This window comes from Protopterus annectens, chromosome 13.part0 (genome assembly GCF_019279795.1).
Source record: "Protopterus annectens isolate FY-2018-M chromosome 13.part0, PAN1.0, whole genome shotgun sequence".
Lineage (NCBI taxonomy): Eukaryota > Metazoa > Chordata > Ceratodontiformes > Protopteridae > Protopterus > Protopterus annectens.
Genome location: NC_056747.1, coordinates 756,598,713 through 756,614,942, shown reverse-complemented (window position 1 = coordinate 756,614,942; position 16,230 = coordinate 756,598,713). Strand labels below are relative to the sequence as shown.

At 45.1% G+C, this 16,230-nt stretch overlaps 1 protein-coding gene across 1 annotated transcript in view; it reads right to left on the bottom strand.

The window, feature by feature from the left end:
* The window catches only part of TAOK1 (TAO kinase 1), a 3,628,992-nt gene that overhangs the window by 382,333 nt on the left and 3,230,429 nt on the right, over nucleotides 1-16,230 (bottom strand). The window contains exon 19 of the mRNA XM_044054451.1: nucleotides 3,412-3,624. Coding sequence (XP_043910386.1) covers nucleotides 3,412-3,624 — 213 coding nt within the window. The remainder of the gene's footprint in view (nucleotides 1-3,411; nucleotides 3,625-16,230) is intronic.

The window sequence follows — 16,230 nt, the reverse complement described above, 5'->3', positions numbered from 1 at the left end:
TGTAACTCAGCCTGAGATGGGCTGCTGCAACCTACACGTACTTGGTGAACACCTGGGGGACAGTGGTGAGACTGAATGGCAGTGCTTGGAAACTGACGATGATTGGTTCCAAGTTGGAAGCAGAGGTACCATCTGGATGGTTTAGCATTTCTGATATGAAGGTAAGCATCCTGAAGGTCTGCAGAGCAAATCCAATCCCCTTCCTTTAGACACTGAAATACTGCCTGCACTAGTACCATCTGGAATTTTGCCTTTTTATACAATACTTTAAGGCCACTTAAGTCTAAAATGGGCACAAGGTCCTTTGACTTTTTGGAAACCTGAAATAGACACCATACCATCACCAGTTTGGTGGGGCTTTTTAGAAGGAGTGGTGCAATCTCCCTTGCAGCTACACCTTTCTGAGGGAGATGGCACATGTGGGTGGGGGGCAGATGACAGTTTTGGAGTTGAGAAAGGAATTGCATAACCTCTGGACATTATACTCTTTTTCCAGTAGTCTTGTGTGATGGCCAACCACAATTCTAACTGAAAACAGAATTCACCCGGGCTACCTCTATCAGGGATCCAGAGTGGAGTAGTCAGGCAAGCCCTCAGGGTGCTGAGAAGACTTCCTGGGAAAAGATCACTAAATCTCTGATTTTGCAAACCTTCTCTGCCTCTTGTAAGATGTCCATTAAAGGGGCCTTCTCTGCCATGGCCTTCCCTGTCTGAAATGGATTGAAGGGAAAATGCTGAGATTTCTTAAACCAGATAACTCTGGCACCCTTCTAGTTCCTAGGGAAGAACATTGAAGGGATTTCATGGTTCATTTATGGGTACTTTTTCCTGTAATAAATGTATCTATTGCAAATATATTAGTAAGAAAAAGTTTTTCAGCCACCTTGTGATAGGCAAGAAATATTGTGATAATTTTACTGATTGCGATTCTTTAGATGTGATCTACTTGGTGAGATGCAACTCTTGTCAAGCTTTCTATGCTGGTACTATGAACTGAAAATTAAAAGAACAGACAGGTGATGACATGTCAGACAGTAAGAGGAAGTTGACTTATTTAAACATTTTAGATACCGATGATACACATTTTAAATTTAAGGTATTGGAATTAATGTTGCACAATAGGAGAGGTGGTGATATTAAATTGCTTAAGGAATGTGCAGAATATCATTGAGTAAATATGTTGCAAGCTGATAAACATCTGGGTTTAAATGTTTTTATAACTATTAAACTGGTGCTCAACTATTAACAGGTTAAGAAGCTTTACAATACCGTTTTGTTTATGTAAAGTTTTCACTGTATATATTAATTTTAATTCACCGTGTAGCCTTTTAAAAAAATTGCTGCCGTGCTGTCATTGATTGCATATACATTTACATATAGGTTTAAACTGATTTGAAACTGTTTTGCACCTGATGAAACATGGTGTGAAAGCTGATGCTTGTGTCGATTACATTTGTTATATATTTTTTCTCCCTTTTGTTGACTGAACTAAAATGCTTTTTAAGTAGACTAGGCTGCTGCCTGGTTGAGTGAGACAGGGAAGACAGAAAGCATTTTTTAAACTAAATATTGAAAATGTTAACAAATGACAAAAGCTGGAAAAAAAAGGTGACAAACTGACTATTAGAAGGTAAGATGCATGTAACTGAGCTCTGCAGATCCCATCAGAAGCCTAACGTAGCAAATGGGATCTAAGAGATACAGGGGGAGACAGGTGCATTGTGGGAGAAGCTCAAGTTCTAGAGTATTGCATGCTGCAGAGTCTGACCTACATACCTCTCAACCTGTTAGAAAGAATAGTTGCATAAAATCTTACCATAACCATAGACCTTCTCTTCCATGTTGCAGTATTCATAACATGAGGGATTCCTCGCCTAGGCGACCTGAACGTCTGGCCAGTATACCAAAGACTTAAACTACTGCCAAGTTAAGTGCAACGTTACACATAGGATAGCAGCTGACGTAGCCCATAAATGTGACGTTCTCACGTACCATCCTCAAAAATTTATGCCCCAGTCAGAACACCAGCCCAAGGATAAGAGGTCAAAACAAAATATCATCTTAAGAAAAGCATGAACCAAGGGTGAAAGAGGGTTGGGCTAGAATACTGCAACATGGAAGAGAAACACATCTATGGCTATGATAAGATTTTACACAACTATTTTATGTCCTATTCCCATGTTGCAATATTCATAACATGAGGGATAGTACCAAACCTCATGAAAGGGAAAGCAAGATTGGAGCAGAGGAAAGCTCCATGAAACCATGCAGAATTGCCCTGGCAAACCCTGTTCTGGATCTGGAGATGGTATCCAGCTTGTAATGATTGGTGAAGGTGTGGACAGAAGACCATGCAGCTGTTTCCAGAATAGATGCAGTATCCAGACTTTGAAAAAGGCCCCAGAGGAAGCTACAGCCCTAGTGGAATGAGCTTTTACTGAGGAAGAGAGCATTTTTCCCTAGAACACACAGCAGAAGGACATGACCTTAGAGCTTCAAGTGGAAATACTCTGTTTAGAAACAGGTTTTCCCAGGAAGGAGACAAACAGTTGCTCTGATTTCCTAATGAACTTGGTCTTATCTAGGAAAAATCTGAGTTGTCTATGTACATCCAAGGTATGTAGCACCCTTTCACTAGAATTTAGAGGGGAAGGAAAGAAGGTAGGTAAATAAATAGATTGGCTAAGGGACAAGTCATTAACTACTGTAGGCATGAAGAAGGGGTTAGTATGGAGTGAAACCCTATCCTTGTGGAAGATGAGAAAAGATTCAGAAGCCATTATGGCTTGAAGTTCAGAAACTCTTCTAGCAGAAGTGATGAAGAAACAAAGTGAAGAAATTTTGAGCACTGAAGTAAACCTAGGTGATAACTGGGGAAAAGTAACTCTGGAATGAGGTTAACTGCACCAGGGTGCTGCTTTTGGGAGGCCCAGCGGAGGAAAAGGTAAAACTAACAGTGATATGACTTAAAACACCAACAGAGACACAACAGGGATGGCTGTACAACAACAAGATACAAGTTCTACCACAGAAGGAATAAGGAATTGTGACGCATCTAGAAGAGTAGTTAAGTGCACTTGAGCCATGACTGCATCTATGCATATGTGAGATGGAAAGCTTACTGGCTTCCTACACACACACACACACACACACACACACACACACACACACACACACACACACACACACACACACACACACACACACACACACACACACAAAATATTTACTCTTCAGTGCAGATTACAAATCCATTAATCTAACTTTCAGCACAAATTCTATACAATAAATACTATCCAAGCAAAGTTTTATGACCCATAAATTTTAGATTTCAGAACAGAGGTAAAGTGACTGTGCTGCTCTCCGATCAAATATCACCAAGACCTTAGAAGAATTACAAGTAGTACTTACGGCTTGTGTGGAAAGCATCTCATTAATACTGTGATCATACTGCTCTGCCAGGATAGCCAGCTTCCTGGTCTGCTCCTCTTTCAGCCTCTTCAACACAGTCTTGTGCTCACTCTTTGGTGTGGTCTCCAGAAGATGGTTTCTTAATGCCTTATACTGTCTGGTCTGGATCTTGCAAGTATCTTGGAACTGCTTCTTAATTTGCAGCTCTTTTGACTATGAGAGGGTACAACAAAAAGTAATTTGTTTTAGCAAAACATGAGGCCTCCTGGAATAAAATGTCCTTCACTAGGACAGCAAGGCAAATACAGCCACCATACAGTTGTACATATATGTGTCAAACAATAACTCCAAAAGATAAAATGAAATAGGCACAGGAACGCTACCAAAGCTTTTACCTAGAAGTCTGTGAATGATGCAAATTTAGCAAGGCAAATAAAGACACCTTATCCCAAGAAGGATTACTGAACTCATCCCATGGGATTTCCACGCGTTTCCCAAAAAAATGAAGGATATTATCTTTCCAGCATGTCTTACATCTGCCCTAGTATCTTTCTCAGTGAATTGTGCCTTGTATACTTGTTACAGGAGGCATGGGGGGAGCACAGCAGTTACAGAAAATCTCAGAGTACAGCCACCAAATCTACAGATTGAGAGGGATAAGCTGAGGTGGTCTGAACACTTACACCACCACAAGAAGTGAGCCTAGCAACCCTGTCAAAGAAAATACAATTGTGTGGATAACTTAGCATAGTTGCAGATGTTCAAGTATATCAATGTTGCAGTACTAAGTCTTGGGACTTCATGTAGAGCTGAAGCTTGTGGCAAGCCTGAATATCATCAGTGTCTTTTACAATCCCCAAAGCCAACAGATCCCACTGCCATCCTGGCATGTCAGAAGGATCCTTCAGATCTTTCTTGTCTGAGGTTACTCAGGTGAAGCATGACCTGCACCACTGACAACTGGAGACCATGTGTTAGAGGAGCACAGTGACATTGGGAATGCGACAGTGAATAGGCAGGGTATCTGCCAGAACCTCAGGGCAGTTGAGAAGAGATGTAGGAGGAGGGAATGAGTCCTTCAATGTTGCCATTACTCTAACATCTACAATTATGGTAAATTACCTACACAGGTGTACTATGCTCAACATAGTCAATGCTGCAGTAATAAGTCTTGGCCGGACTCCCAAAGTCTTTCTATTTGGGAGACAGGCAAGTATTCAAGGCTGGGGACATGAGGCTCTGAAGAATGAGAGAAGCAAAATCAACTCTAACCTCTGGATACAGCACCAAGGTGGTATGTTTGGTAAAGGTGTATACAGAGGACCAAGTGGCCACTTCCAAAATGGCCTGTGCAGGTGTCCTTTTTAGAAACACTGTACTAGTAGCTTTTGCCCTTGTAGAAGGAACTCTTGACTCTACCAAGAATCTGCTTACCATGGTTAGAGAAGCAAAAAGCACTACAGCTGATTATTTATTTGGAAATGATTTGTTTTCCTTGCTGACATCATCACCTAGTCAGATCTGTTTGGAAAGTTTACTCTGTGTAAGCAGACTCTTAGTTATCTGTGTACATCTACAGAATGAAGACCCCCCCCAAACTTCTGTGGGTTGTGAAAGAAATACAGGAAGATAAACAGCTTGGCTCAAAGAGATCAAAACTACTATTCTGCCAAGACAGAAGGGTTAGTTCTTAACGTTACTCTGTCCTTGTGAAAAGCAGAAAGGCTCTTTGTACATCAGGGCTTGAAGCTCGGATACACAAGTGAGTGAAGTGAGTGCCAGCTGAAGTGAACAATTTGAGTGGTGCTGAGGCTGCAGTCACAAAGGGTGGCAGTGTTAGTTTTCCCAACACATATTTAGGTCCCAGGAGGGTGCAGGCTCTCACTTGGGTGGACTAAGATACAAAACCCTTTTTTTAGGAATGGCTTCATGTGGGAGTGGAAAGGCAGGCAGATACAGAAGCATGCACTTTTGCACTACAACAGTCTCTTTGTACAAGTGTGAGAGTTACTCTAGTACCTGCTCCAGTGATGCTTTGGTGGGTAGAATAGCTTTAGCCTTGGACCAGACAGAAAACCTTTTCCATTTTGCCATATATAATTTTCTGGTACTCTGTTTTCTAGCCTCCTTTAGTAATAGCTTGTCCTCTGAAAAAGATTGTCTGCATGAAATCAGAACCCAATCATCCAAACTGTTAATCGGAGTGTCTTCAGGTTAGGATGGAAAACAGACCCCCTGTTTTGTGGTAGCAAGTCCCTGAAGAGGGGAAGTGCCATGATTCTCCCTTCCTCAAGAATTAGGAGAAAGAACCAGAACTACCTGGGCCAGTAAGGAGCCACCAGTATCATCCTTGGTCTATCTGCCCTCACTTTCAGCAATGCTTTTGGGAGAAGGTGGTATTGGAGTAAAGTTGTAGTGAAATAGGTCTGCCCAGTTGAAGGAGAAGGTGTCTGTTCTTCTCCAAGCCTCTCTCTGGGGACTCCTTGAACAGAACTTGCTGATCTGCCTGTTTTCTGAGGAAGCAAAAAGTTTGGTCTCTGGCACACCCAACCTGTGTGTTAGATCCAAGAAACTCTGGGTACTCTCTTTGGCATCCATTCATTGGGGGTCTAGGAGAGATCTGCTCAGAATGTCTGAGAGCACGTTATTTTGATCCAGGATGTATGATGCTAAGGGAATGGGTCCTAACTGCTGAATCACTAATACACATAATTCTACTACTAATCTGCCCAGGTGGTAGGAATTAATTCCTCACTGTTTGGTCATATATCACACTACTGTAGTGCTGTGTGTTAGTATCTTTACTGCCCCTGGTTCTAATCTTTCCTGAAATGCTTTCACTGGCAAAGTAACCTTCACCAACTTTTTTATACTGATAAGCTGCTGGGCTGCTTAGTGGCAGCCACAAGACCCCTGAACCCTAAGTTATCCCAGGTGCACTCCCCTAGCTAGGTCCGAGCTATCCGTGGTTACTGTTTGGACTGTTTCTGGGAGTTGGAAGGAGATTCCTTGAATGGCTTTGATACTGTCCTCCATCCATAGAATTTCTTTTTTCAGGCATGCATGGAGGGGCATTGTTTTTTCTAGGAGTGCTGGCTTTGGGACCATGATTTTTATTTTAGGAACCATTCTAGTTTTCTCATGTGCAAGCTTACTAGTGGAACCATTAGAACATTAGGAAATTTACCCCGGGGATCACATTAGTCGTCCTGCTAGACAGGAGTCCAGGGAAGAAAATATTGTGGGAAGAAATAGCCAGGGAATTGTTATGGCTAGGCTTGTACAGGCCCTAGGGCCGATAGCCTAGTACCAACTTATGAACAAGAAGCCATGTACCCCAGGACTCTCGGAAATTCCCTTGAGGTAATGGTGCGTTTTTTGCGTAACAGAATGAGGTAATCTGAGAGGAACAATACCTTGCCCTCAGGAAGAAAGGCCCTCTGTTGGACAGAGTACAGGTCTACCCCTAGGAATGTAACCCTAATACGGGTGTTAGTTGTGACTTCTGGACATTGTGGGTGAGGCCCACCTTCTGAAAACTCTACACGGTGATTTGCATGGCTGTCAGAAGTTCTGTTGGTGATGCTGCCTGGATCAGTCAATTGTCTAAATATGGGTAAATATGGACCTCAATGGTTTTGCAAAAGGCAATGACTGGTGCCAGGCATTTGGCAAATAATCAGAGTGGAATAAACAAGCCAAACAGCAAGGCACAAAATTGGTAGTGCGATCCCCTCTGCCTGGAAAGGTAGGACTCTCCAGTACTCCTGAAGAACAGCAACATGAAGGTAGGCTTCCTTCAATTCCAAAGTCACTATCCAAGCCCATGAGAAAAGAGGCTACAGTTTTTGAAGTGTTAAATTAAATGTTGGTACTACTATGGATTTATATGAATTCTGAAAGGTCGAGAATGGGTCTTCCAGGTTGCTTCTTTTCTGGGAACTTGTGAAAAAAAACAAGTGTGAACAAAATATAGAAGTTATGTTCTTACCATAACGTTCCATGTTAGTTGTCTTCTTCTCGCCTTCTTCTTGCTGGATGGGTTCGGAGCCAACCTCGGCTCCAACTCGGCTACTCTAAAAGCTCGAGAGTTGGTTCCACCGGCTCGAGGCTCCCCTTATATCCCACAATGCTAGGCGTGAGTTACCTCAGATCTCGTTTGTAAGCTAGGCCCAGCTTATAATAGTAACAGAATAACTATAAACAAAGTCCACCTCTATAAACCAGGGAGAAGAGAAGGGTGACCTACATCCTGATCCAGGAAAATATGCACAGCAGCATATACCTAAAGTAAGAGGTGGTAGAAAGAGAGGTCACAATCAAACTTCTCTAGGTCTGTCCAGGCCAGGGGGAAGGAGGGTGGGACGCAAGAAGAAGGCGAGAAGAAGACAACTAACATGGAACGTTATGGTAAGAACATAACTTCTATATGTTAAGTTGTCTATCTCGCCTTCATTCTTGCTGGATGGGACCGCGTCCCTAGCACCTTGTCCCGGGTGGCCTAACGGAACAGACTCTTGAGAACAGTGGAACCAAAGTTAGCTCTATGCCTAGAAGCTAAATCCAACTTATAATGAGAAATGAAAGTGTGAGGAGTAGCCCAAGTAGCCGCTGCACAAATGGTGTCAATAGGCAGTCTGTCTTGGAAGGCTATAGAAGTAGCCAAAGCTCTGGTAGAATGGGCTTTAGGTTTGTTAGGCAGCTTTTGGTGTCTAATTTCATAAACAAGGGAAATCAGAGATGTTAGCCATCTAGATAATGATACCTTTGAAACTGAAAGTCCCTTTCTGCCTTCTGCATAAGAGACAAACAGCTGGTCAGATTTTCTGAATTGTTTGGTTCTATCCAAATAGTACCTTAACTGACGATGAACATCTAGCCAATGCAATTTCTGTTCAGACCTGTTAGAATATTCTGGAAAAAACACAGGAAGGTCAATGCTTTGATTTAGGTTAGACGCCGAGGCTATCTTAGGTAAAAAGGACGGGTTGGTTCGTAAAGATACCCTGTCCTTATGGAACAACAGATAAGGAGGTCGACAGCTGAGTGCATGAAGTTCAAACTCTTCTAGCTGAAGTAATAGCTACCAGAAAGAGTGTCTTCCATGATAGCAATTTTAAAGAACAGGAGGCTGCAGGTTCGAAAGGGGAAAGAATCAAAGAACTAAGAACTAAATTTAGGTCCCAAGGAGGAGGAGGATTTCTTATAGGAGGTCTGAGAAGAAAAACTCCCTTCAAAAATGCTTTGCAAAGCTTGTGGGACATTATGGCAGACTCTGAAATGCCCACATGAAAGTTAGAAATAGCTGCCAATTGAACTTTAAGAGTAGATGGAGATGAACCTGCATGGAAGAGTTCAGCTAGAAAATCAAGGACCATTTGGATGGAAACAGTGAAAGGATCTATGTCCCTTCCTTGAGCCCGATAGGCGAAACGTTTCCACTTACTCAAATAAATCTTTCGAGTGGAAGATTTATGGGAAGCTATCAAAATATCTCGGACAGAGTGAGATATTTGAGGAAGCCTGGCTAAGGTTGGAACTGGAGGAACCAAGCAGTAAGGTTCAGAGAGGGAGGGGAGCGATGAAACTGACCCAACTGAAGGATCAAAAGATCTGGAACTAGGTCCAGATGCCAAGGTCGCTCAAACAGAAAATGATGAAGAAAGGGGAACCAAACCTGTCGAGGCCAGTAAGGAGCAATGAGGATCAACGAGGCCTTCTGAGCGATAGCTTTCTGTATCACTTGAGAGATTAGTGGGAAGGGTGGAAATGCATACAGAAGTCCCCGGGGCCAAACTTGGACTAGAGCGTCTCTGCTGGGTTGGCCTGGTAAAGGGAATAGGGTGAAATAATCTCTGCACTTGCTGTTTTGGGGAGTAGCAAAAAGGTCGCAGCAAGGCTGACCCAACTTGAGAAAAATTTCTCTCACAACAGAGTCTTTCAGAGACCACTCGTGAGGCATGAGGATAGCTCTGCTCAATTTGTCCACGATTTGATTGGACTTCCCGGGGATGTGCGTTGCTATCAGAAATCGCCCATTGCCATAGTCTGAGTGCTTCTCGACACAGGGGGTAGGACCTGGTTCCCCTTGTTTGTTGATATACCACACTACAGACATATTGTCCGTCTGGATTGCTATCGTTCCCAAGGGAAGAGAGTCTTGAAGGGCTTGCAACACTAAAAGCACTGCTCTCATCTCTAGAACATTTATGTGCAAGTGGCATTCGTCTGGTTGCCATGTGCCCTGGACAGTTCTGCCCTGATAATGCCCCCCCACCCGATCCGGGAGGCGTCCGTTGTCAGAGTAGCAACCGGAGGGGAAGGGACAAAGGGTCTTCCCAACAAGAGCTGAGGGGAAGAAATCCACCACAGAAGATGATTTTTGCATGTTTGCGTAATCATGATGGTGTGGGACATCGGAAGTTGCTGGTATGACCATTGCGTGAAGAGCATCCATTGAAGGATTCTCATGTGGAATCTGGCTAATGGAAGCAGAGGTATGGCAGCCGCCATAATCCCAAACACTTTCAGAACTAACCTGGCTTTGATTCTGTTGCAGCTGAAGAGGAGCGAAACCAGTTTGTGTATGTCTGTTATTCTCTGATCTGTTAGTCTCGCAGACATGTTGACTGTGTCTAGATTTGCGCCTATGAAGGTAATAGTACGACAAGGCAACAAAACAGACTTTTCGCAATTTATTGAAATGCCTAAATTTTGACAAATGCGAAAGGTGTAGTCCCTGGCCAATAGAAGAAGATGCTCGGTGGGAGCTGTGAGGAGCCAGTCGTCCAAATATGGAAACACCTGGAATCCTTGACGTCTCAGGTGAGAAGCTACCACTGCCATGCATTTGGTAAACACCGGGAGCAGTGGTGAGACCAAAGGGCAGGGCCCTGAATTGAAAATGACTGGTTCCCAGCCTGAAGCGGAGGAATCTTCTGGAGCGTCTGTTCATTTTCATGTGATAGTACGCATCCTGAAGGTCTATAGAGCACATCCAGTTTCCCTTTCCCAATAGGGGAAGGATGGACTGCAGCGTGACCATCCGAAATCTTGTTTTCTTGACTGACTTGTTCAAGATACTGAGATCCAAAATTGGTCTCCAGTCCCCTGTTTTCTTTGGAACTAAAAAGAACCTGGAGTAGATTCCGGATCCTTGCTGGTCTGCTGGAACTGGCTGTATTGCTCTTTTGCAAGCAGCTTTGAAATTTCCAAAGCTGCAAGATCCCTTTGAGCGGGTGGAACATCTGGAAGGGATTTTTTTGATTGGTTTGGAATGCGAACGAAGGGAATGGAATAGCCTTCGGAAATGATGGACTGTACCCATTTGTCTTGAGTCAGGGATAGCCAGGCTTCTGGGTACAGTGACAATCTTCCCCCGACTGCCTCCGAAGGTGGGCAGTCGGGCAACACCTCAGGGATGCTGAAAGGGCTTATCTGAGAAGGCTTCTCGATTGCCCTGGTTCTGCGGACCCCCCCTGCCTCTAGGGCGACGTCTACCGTTGTTGTTCCCCCTCTGCCTCTGGCGGGGAACCGACTCTGTGCGTCAGGCGAAGTCCCTTGAGATTGTTTGCGGAACCACATTTTTCCACTTTTCTGGCCTTTGGGGTAAGGCCTAGAAGGAGTGGAGAAACGGACTCCAATGGCAGAAAGAGTCTTGCCATCTGTCTCGCACCTAGTCAAGGTTTCTTTCACTTGAGGACCAAAAAGAGATGATCCATCAAACGGGGAATTAGTGAAAGACGTTTTAAAGGGGTCCGCAAAGTTGCATAGCCGCATCCAGGCATGCCTGCATAAGGCCACACCTGTCCCTGCGGCCCTGCTCGCTCCATCAGCCGCATAAGAGAGGAGGCGCATGGAGGAGTTAGCTATGGAGTTCAGGGTAGCCAGCTGAGTGTTCATCTTGTCCTGAAAACCCGCAGCCGTAGGATCCTTCAACATGTCACTCGCTTCTTTGATCAAGTCCCTTTGAAGATGAGTAAAATGGCATAGGTAATTCAGCGAACCCATAGCAAAGGTCGCTGACGAGAACATCCGCTTCCCGTACCTGTCCATAGACCTAGATTCTTTATTAGGGGGATGAACAGGCACTGAAGGATCAGCTAGTTCCTTCTTGGTGGCAGCAGCTACCACCATAGCATCCACAGAAACACCTTTTGTGAGAAATTGCTTGTCAGTTGGTGCTGTTATAAATTTGGAAGGTCTCCTGGGGGTAGGGTCCACTGAATCAGGAGCCATCCAGGCCTTCTTTGCAACCACCTGCATGAGGGGATCAAAGGGGGGAGACACCCAGGAGGTGGAAGGGCGAGAGCCAAACGCCTCAAGATACACAGATTCATCCTCCGAAGGGTTAAGGGCTGGCCAATTTCCCCTCTGTTTCAGGATCTCTAGGATGTCCGCAAAGGAGACATCTTCAGAAGGGGAACGGGGGGAACCCTCGGAATCCTCTAAATCTGTGTCAGAGGTGACGGACTCAAGTGAGTCTATGTGTTTCCTCTTACACTTTCTCTTCCGAGGGGGCTCTTCTGCCAAATCAGGAGAGGCCTCGGAAGAGGATGAGATCCCCACAGGGGATTCCTGAGGAGCTGGCTCTCTGCGGTCTGGGATGAGGGAGTGAGTCGACTTGACCTGAGGCACCGAAGAGGGAGGGGCGGACGGAGCAGACTGTGGAGTTGAACCAGGTTCCAACACACTCCGCATGACCTCGAACACACCCATGTCAGGCAGAGCCAAAGGTCCCCGCTCCGAAAAGCTAAAAACCTCCCTCGGCACAGACAGTGATGGCTCCGAGGCCGATGTCGGAGCCGAACTCACCAGCGCCGAAGCTCCAAGAGGGAGAGCGGGGTCGGACAAGGGTCCGATGCCACTCACCCCCTCGGAGCCGACGAGGGAAGTCCGGCGCCGAGATTCTTCTAAGGAAGAAATCGGAGCCGACGATGGAGCTGAAGACATCTGTATCGGCTCCGACGCTACCACAGTCTCGGTTCCGAAACGCCTCAGCTCCGAGCTCAACGGAGTCGGAGGAGGAATATAATGGGGGACAGGGTCAGGCATCGACTGATGAGTCGGGCTCTGAAGCATTTGGGCCAGTGCCTCGGACTTAAGAAGTCGACTCACTACCCTCTGAAGGTCATGGTCCGAAAGCCTCGATGACCTAGAGGAGTGAGATCTATGGCTCCGTTCAGACAGCAAGGGAGATGCTGGAGCCGAATGAACGGAGCCAAGGGACGGTGACCTGGACCTCTTTCTAGATGTCGGTTCCGAAGGTCTAGTCGGAACCGACAAAGGAATTTCCAATACCTCGGCTCCAGCCGGAGCCGAGGAAACCACAGAAACTACAGTCTGAGACTCATCGGCTCCAGTCGGAGCCGATGTAGACGGAGGTTTCGAAGCCTTAGGCCTCGGCTCAGATGCTGGAGCCGAAGACCTAGAAGCCTTGGAGGGTTTTCCCGAAGGAACAGAAAGGGAACCCTCAGGCTTAAGTAAACCTCTTAAAATAAGTTTATTTTTTCTTTCCTGCAGGACTCTGGGGCTGAAGCCATGGCAAACAGCACAAGAGTCCTGCAAGTGTAAAGGTCCCAGGCAGTACACACAAGAAGTATGACCGTCTGTCAGAGACATTTTCTGACAGCTCGAGTCACACTTCTTGAAGCCTGAGACCTTCGATTCCTTGGACATAACAAGGAACAAGTGTAACCACACACAAACACAAGCACACCGATTACACTTAAAAAGCTAAAAATAGAAATTAAACTAAGAATTTAGTTGTTTAATGTATAAATTCCCTACAAAAAACACACACACTCCAAGGGAATGGGAGGGCCCGAAGGCCTAAGGGAAGAACTATAAGTTCTTAGGTAAAAATTAAAGAAAAACTAGAATAAAGGGATAATAGACCTTAAAGGTAAGGGGAAACTGTATGGAAAAACTAAATTAAAGGGTTTAAACTCAACTTTTTAAAACTAGTTCCTACACTAACCTGAAGCCGGTGAAGCAACACGTCTCGATAGCTGTAGCGGCAAACGAGATCTGAGGTAACTCACGCCTAGCATTGTGGGATATAAGGGGAGCCTCGAGCCGGTGGAACCAACTCTCGAGCTTTTAGAGTGGCCGAGTCGGAGCCGAGGTCAGCTCCGAACCCATCCAGCAAGAATGAAGGCGAGATAGACAACTTAACATCCTATGTTCATCTCTGCTTGAGGAACTGGCTGCATGGAACACTATTGCAACAGGTACTTTGAGAAAGGTGGAATCGGTTAAATTTGCTGTTTTAGAGGGGTGCTAATGCATATGACGGGTGGTATTTTCCAGAAATGTAGCAAATAACCCTTTCTGATTACCTAGGACAAGTGGATACTGCAGATAACCTGCTCCCAATGACTGAGGAAGGAAACAAGCCTCCCTCCCAGGATGGTGAGGGGGGTAGACAAAGAGGTAGGTGCTGGGCTTAGTTAGATCTGCTCCCTGGTATGGATCGGGTCTTTAGACTTCCTACCCACTGGTCTGGAACACTGATCAGTTTGCCACTTAGATACCTAGGCCTATTCCCATGTGTGGTTTTGTTTTTCTTGATTTGGGGGGGGGGGGTCAGGAGTTACTGGTGTAGTTCCTATTATATCTGCGAGTAGGTGAAGGGTAAAATTCCTTAACGGACACTACACAATTCCTGAATGCCTTTCTGGACGCTCTAACCTTGTATCCCCTCTGTCTAGCTTTTATCTGTTCCTGAACTGACTCAAGGTATTTGAGCATATGGAACTGGAATTTCAGGGGTCTCATAGCCAGGGTAGCTGTGGTGTTGGTCTTTTTACCAAATCTATTTGAGTGTCTTCTCCAAGAGTAGGTTCATGACACAATCTTCTGCTGTAGGGTAGGGTGACTTGACTTCTTGTTCCTGCCTGACTCACTTCTGTGGAGAAACCCGGGTTGATAAGGCAGGGGTAAACCTACCCCCCCCAGGGCCAACACTCTGGAAACTGGGTCCTAACTACCTGCCTGACTGGGATGACAGAGCTGACAAAACCACTGAAGGAGGCTTGGAAGCTCGTCTGATTGATGGGGGCTCTGATGACCAGATCCGAACCGGAGAAGCTTGGCTCTGGGTTGGAAATGGGGATGACTCCAGAGAAGACACCCACAGGGTAGATGGGGAGAGTGTGGAAAAAGTCCTACCTGAGGAAGCACCCTTGGACAAGAAAAGGTTAAGGACACTGATAGTGGGAGACAGAGTCTTCCCTGAAATCAGTGTCAAAGGTGACTGGCTCAGAGGAGTCAGAGCCGAAGATGGGGCAGAAGACATTCGTGGCAACAGAGGCTCTTGGGACCTTTGGATATGTTAGATCAGAAGAAGAGATGGGAGCTAGTTGCCTCTGGTCTTCTTTAGCTGTTTTGCTGTCCTTAAAGCTCTTGTGACCCTGATTAGACTTCAATCCCTTGCTGCAGGAAGTCTAAGACGATTTGCACGCTGGAAGAAATTCATTCGGGACCAGCTTGACCCTCCTCTCATTAACAGCACAGGTGCCAAAACCCTTACAGACGGAGCAAGGGAAATCCAGATGGGCAGCCCCTAAACAATACACACACTGGTCATGTGCATCTTGTGAGGGGAGCTTGTGCCATGACACAACACATTTTCTAAAGCCCTTATCCATCACTAACCTACAACCAGCAAAAACAACAACATATACAAAACATTGTACAATACCCTAACCCACTAACTATAAAGATAAGACCACTGTGTAGGAAAAGCCATCTAGCAACTAAACCCTACATGTAAGACCTATCCTACTTACTTTAATCTACAAAACACTACAAACCACTACACTTACCAACTATGATAGCACACAAAAAGGGTAGAGAACCCAGAAAAAAAGTTGTTAAACATTTAGCAAAGGATACACTTGGTTGGAGCCATCGACCTCACTACTACTCAGGAATGCAGGCAGATGAGCTCTGGGGTAGTCCTGAGGATCATGGGATTATGGGTAGAGGAGGCAGAGCTCAACGGGCTGAAGTCTATGGTATGTGGCCAGTCACTTATCTGGGTCGGATCCGATAACCCACAGGTTGAATCTTAAAAGAAAAGATATTGGATCAGAAGAACCACTGATGCCTGGGCCAAAAGGAAGCCACTACAATTACGTTTGGCAAGTCCTTCTGCACCTTAAGAAAAATTATGGTTATAATAAGAAAAGGTGGAAAGGCATACAAGAACATTCTTGATCATGGGAATGTAAAGTACTGTTTTTCAGGCCTGTGTGCAAGCAGTTTTAGAGCTGAATTCATTTAACTGTCTTTTGCAGCTGGAAGCAAACATTTACTTGAAGCTTTCCTCACAGATTGACCAATTCTTGGAAGACCCTTGGGTGCAGCTTCCATTTGACAGGGTCTATCCTGGTCCTGCCGTTTGCTCTGACGAAATTTTTTGAATAAAGTTATCTTGTATATCCACAGTGCAAAACCAGCCCTGGGCTTACAGTCGCAATATAAGTGTCTAGACAGTCAACATCATTACATTTTTGTAAATGTATACACTGGTTCAACTCTTTAGGTCCAGTGCGAGTCTGAGGCCTCTCTCTCTTTTTTTAACGAGATCTAGAAATGAACAGGATGGAGCTTCTGACTTTATCCCCTGGGTACTTATTCAACTGTGCCTTTCTGGAGCAGAATTTAAATTTTTAAATCTGAGACTCATTACGAAGGGTTATGCAGATGCTGCAGAGTAAGCCTCCTCTGCCAGCAGTTGAAAAACACAGAGGTCTAAACAAATGATTCATATTAATGAACTCTAAGGAGCACTACCCACTACCACTTTCAAAC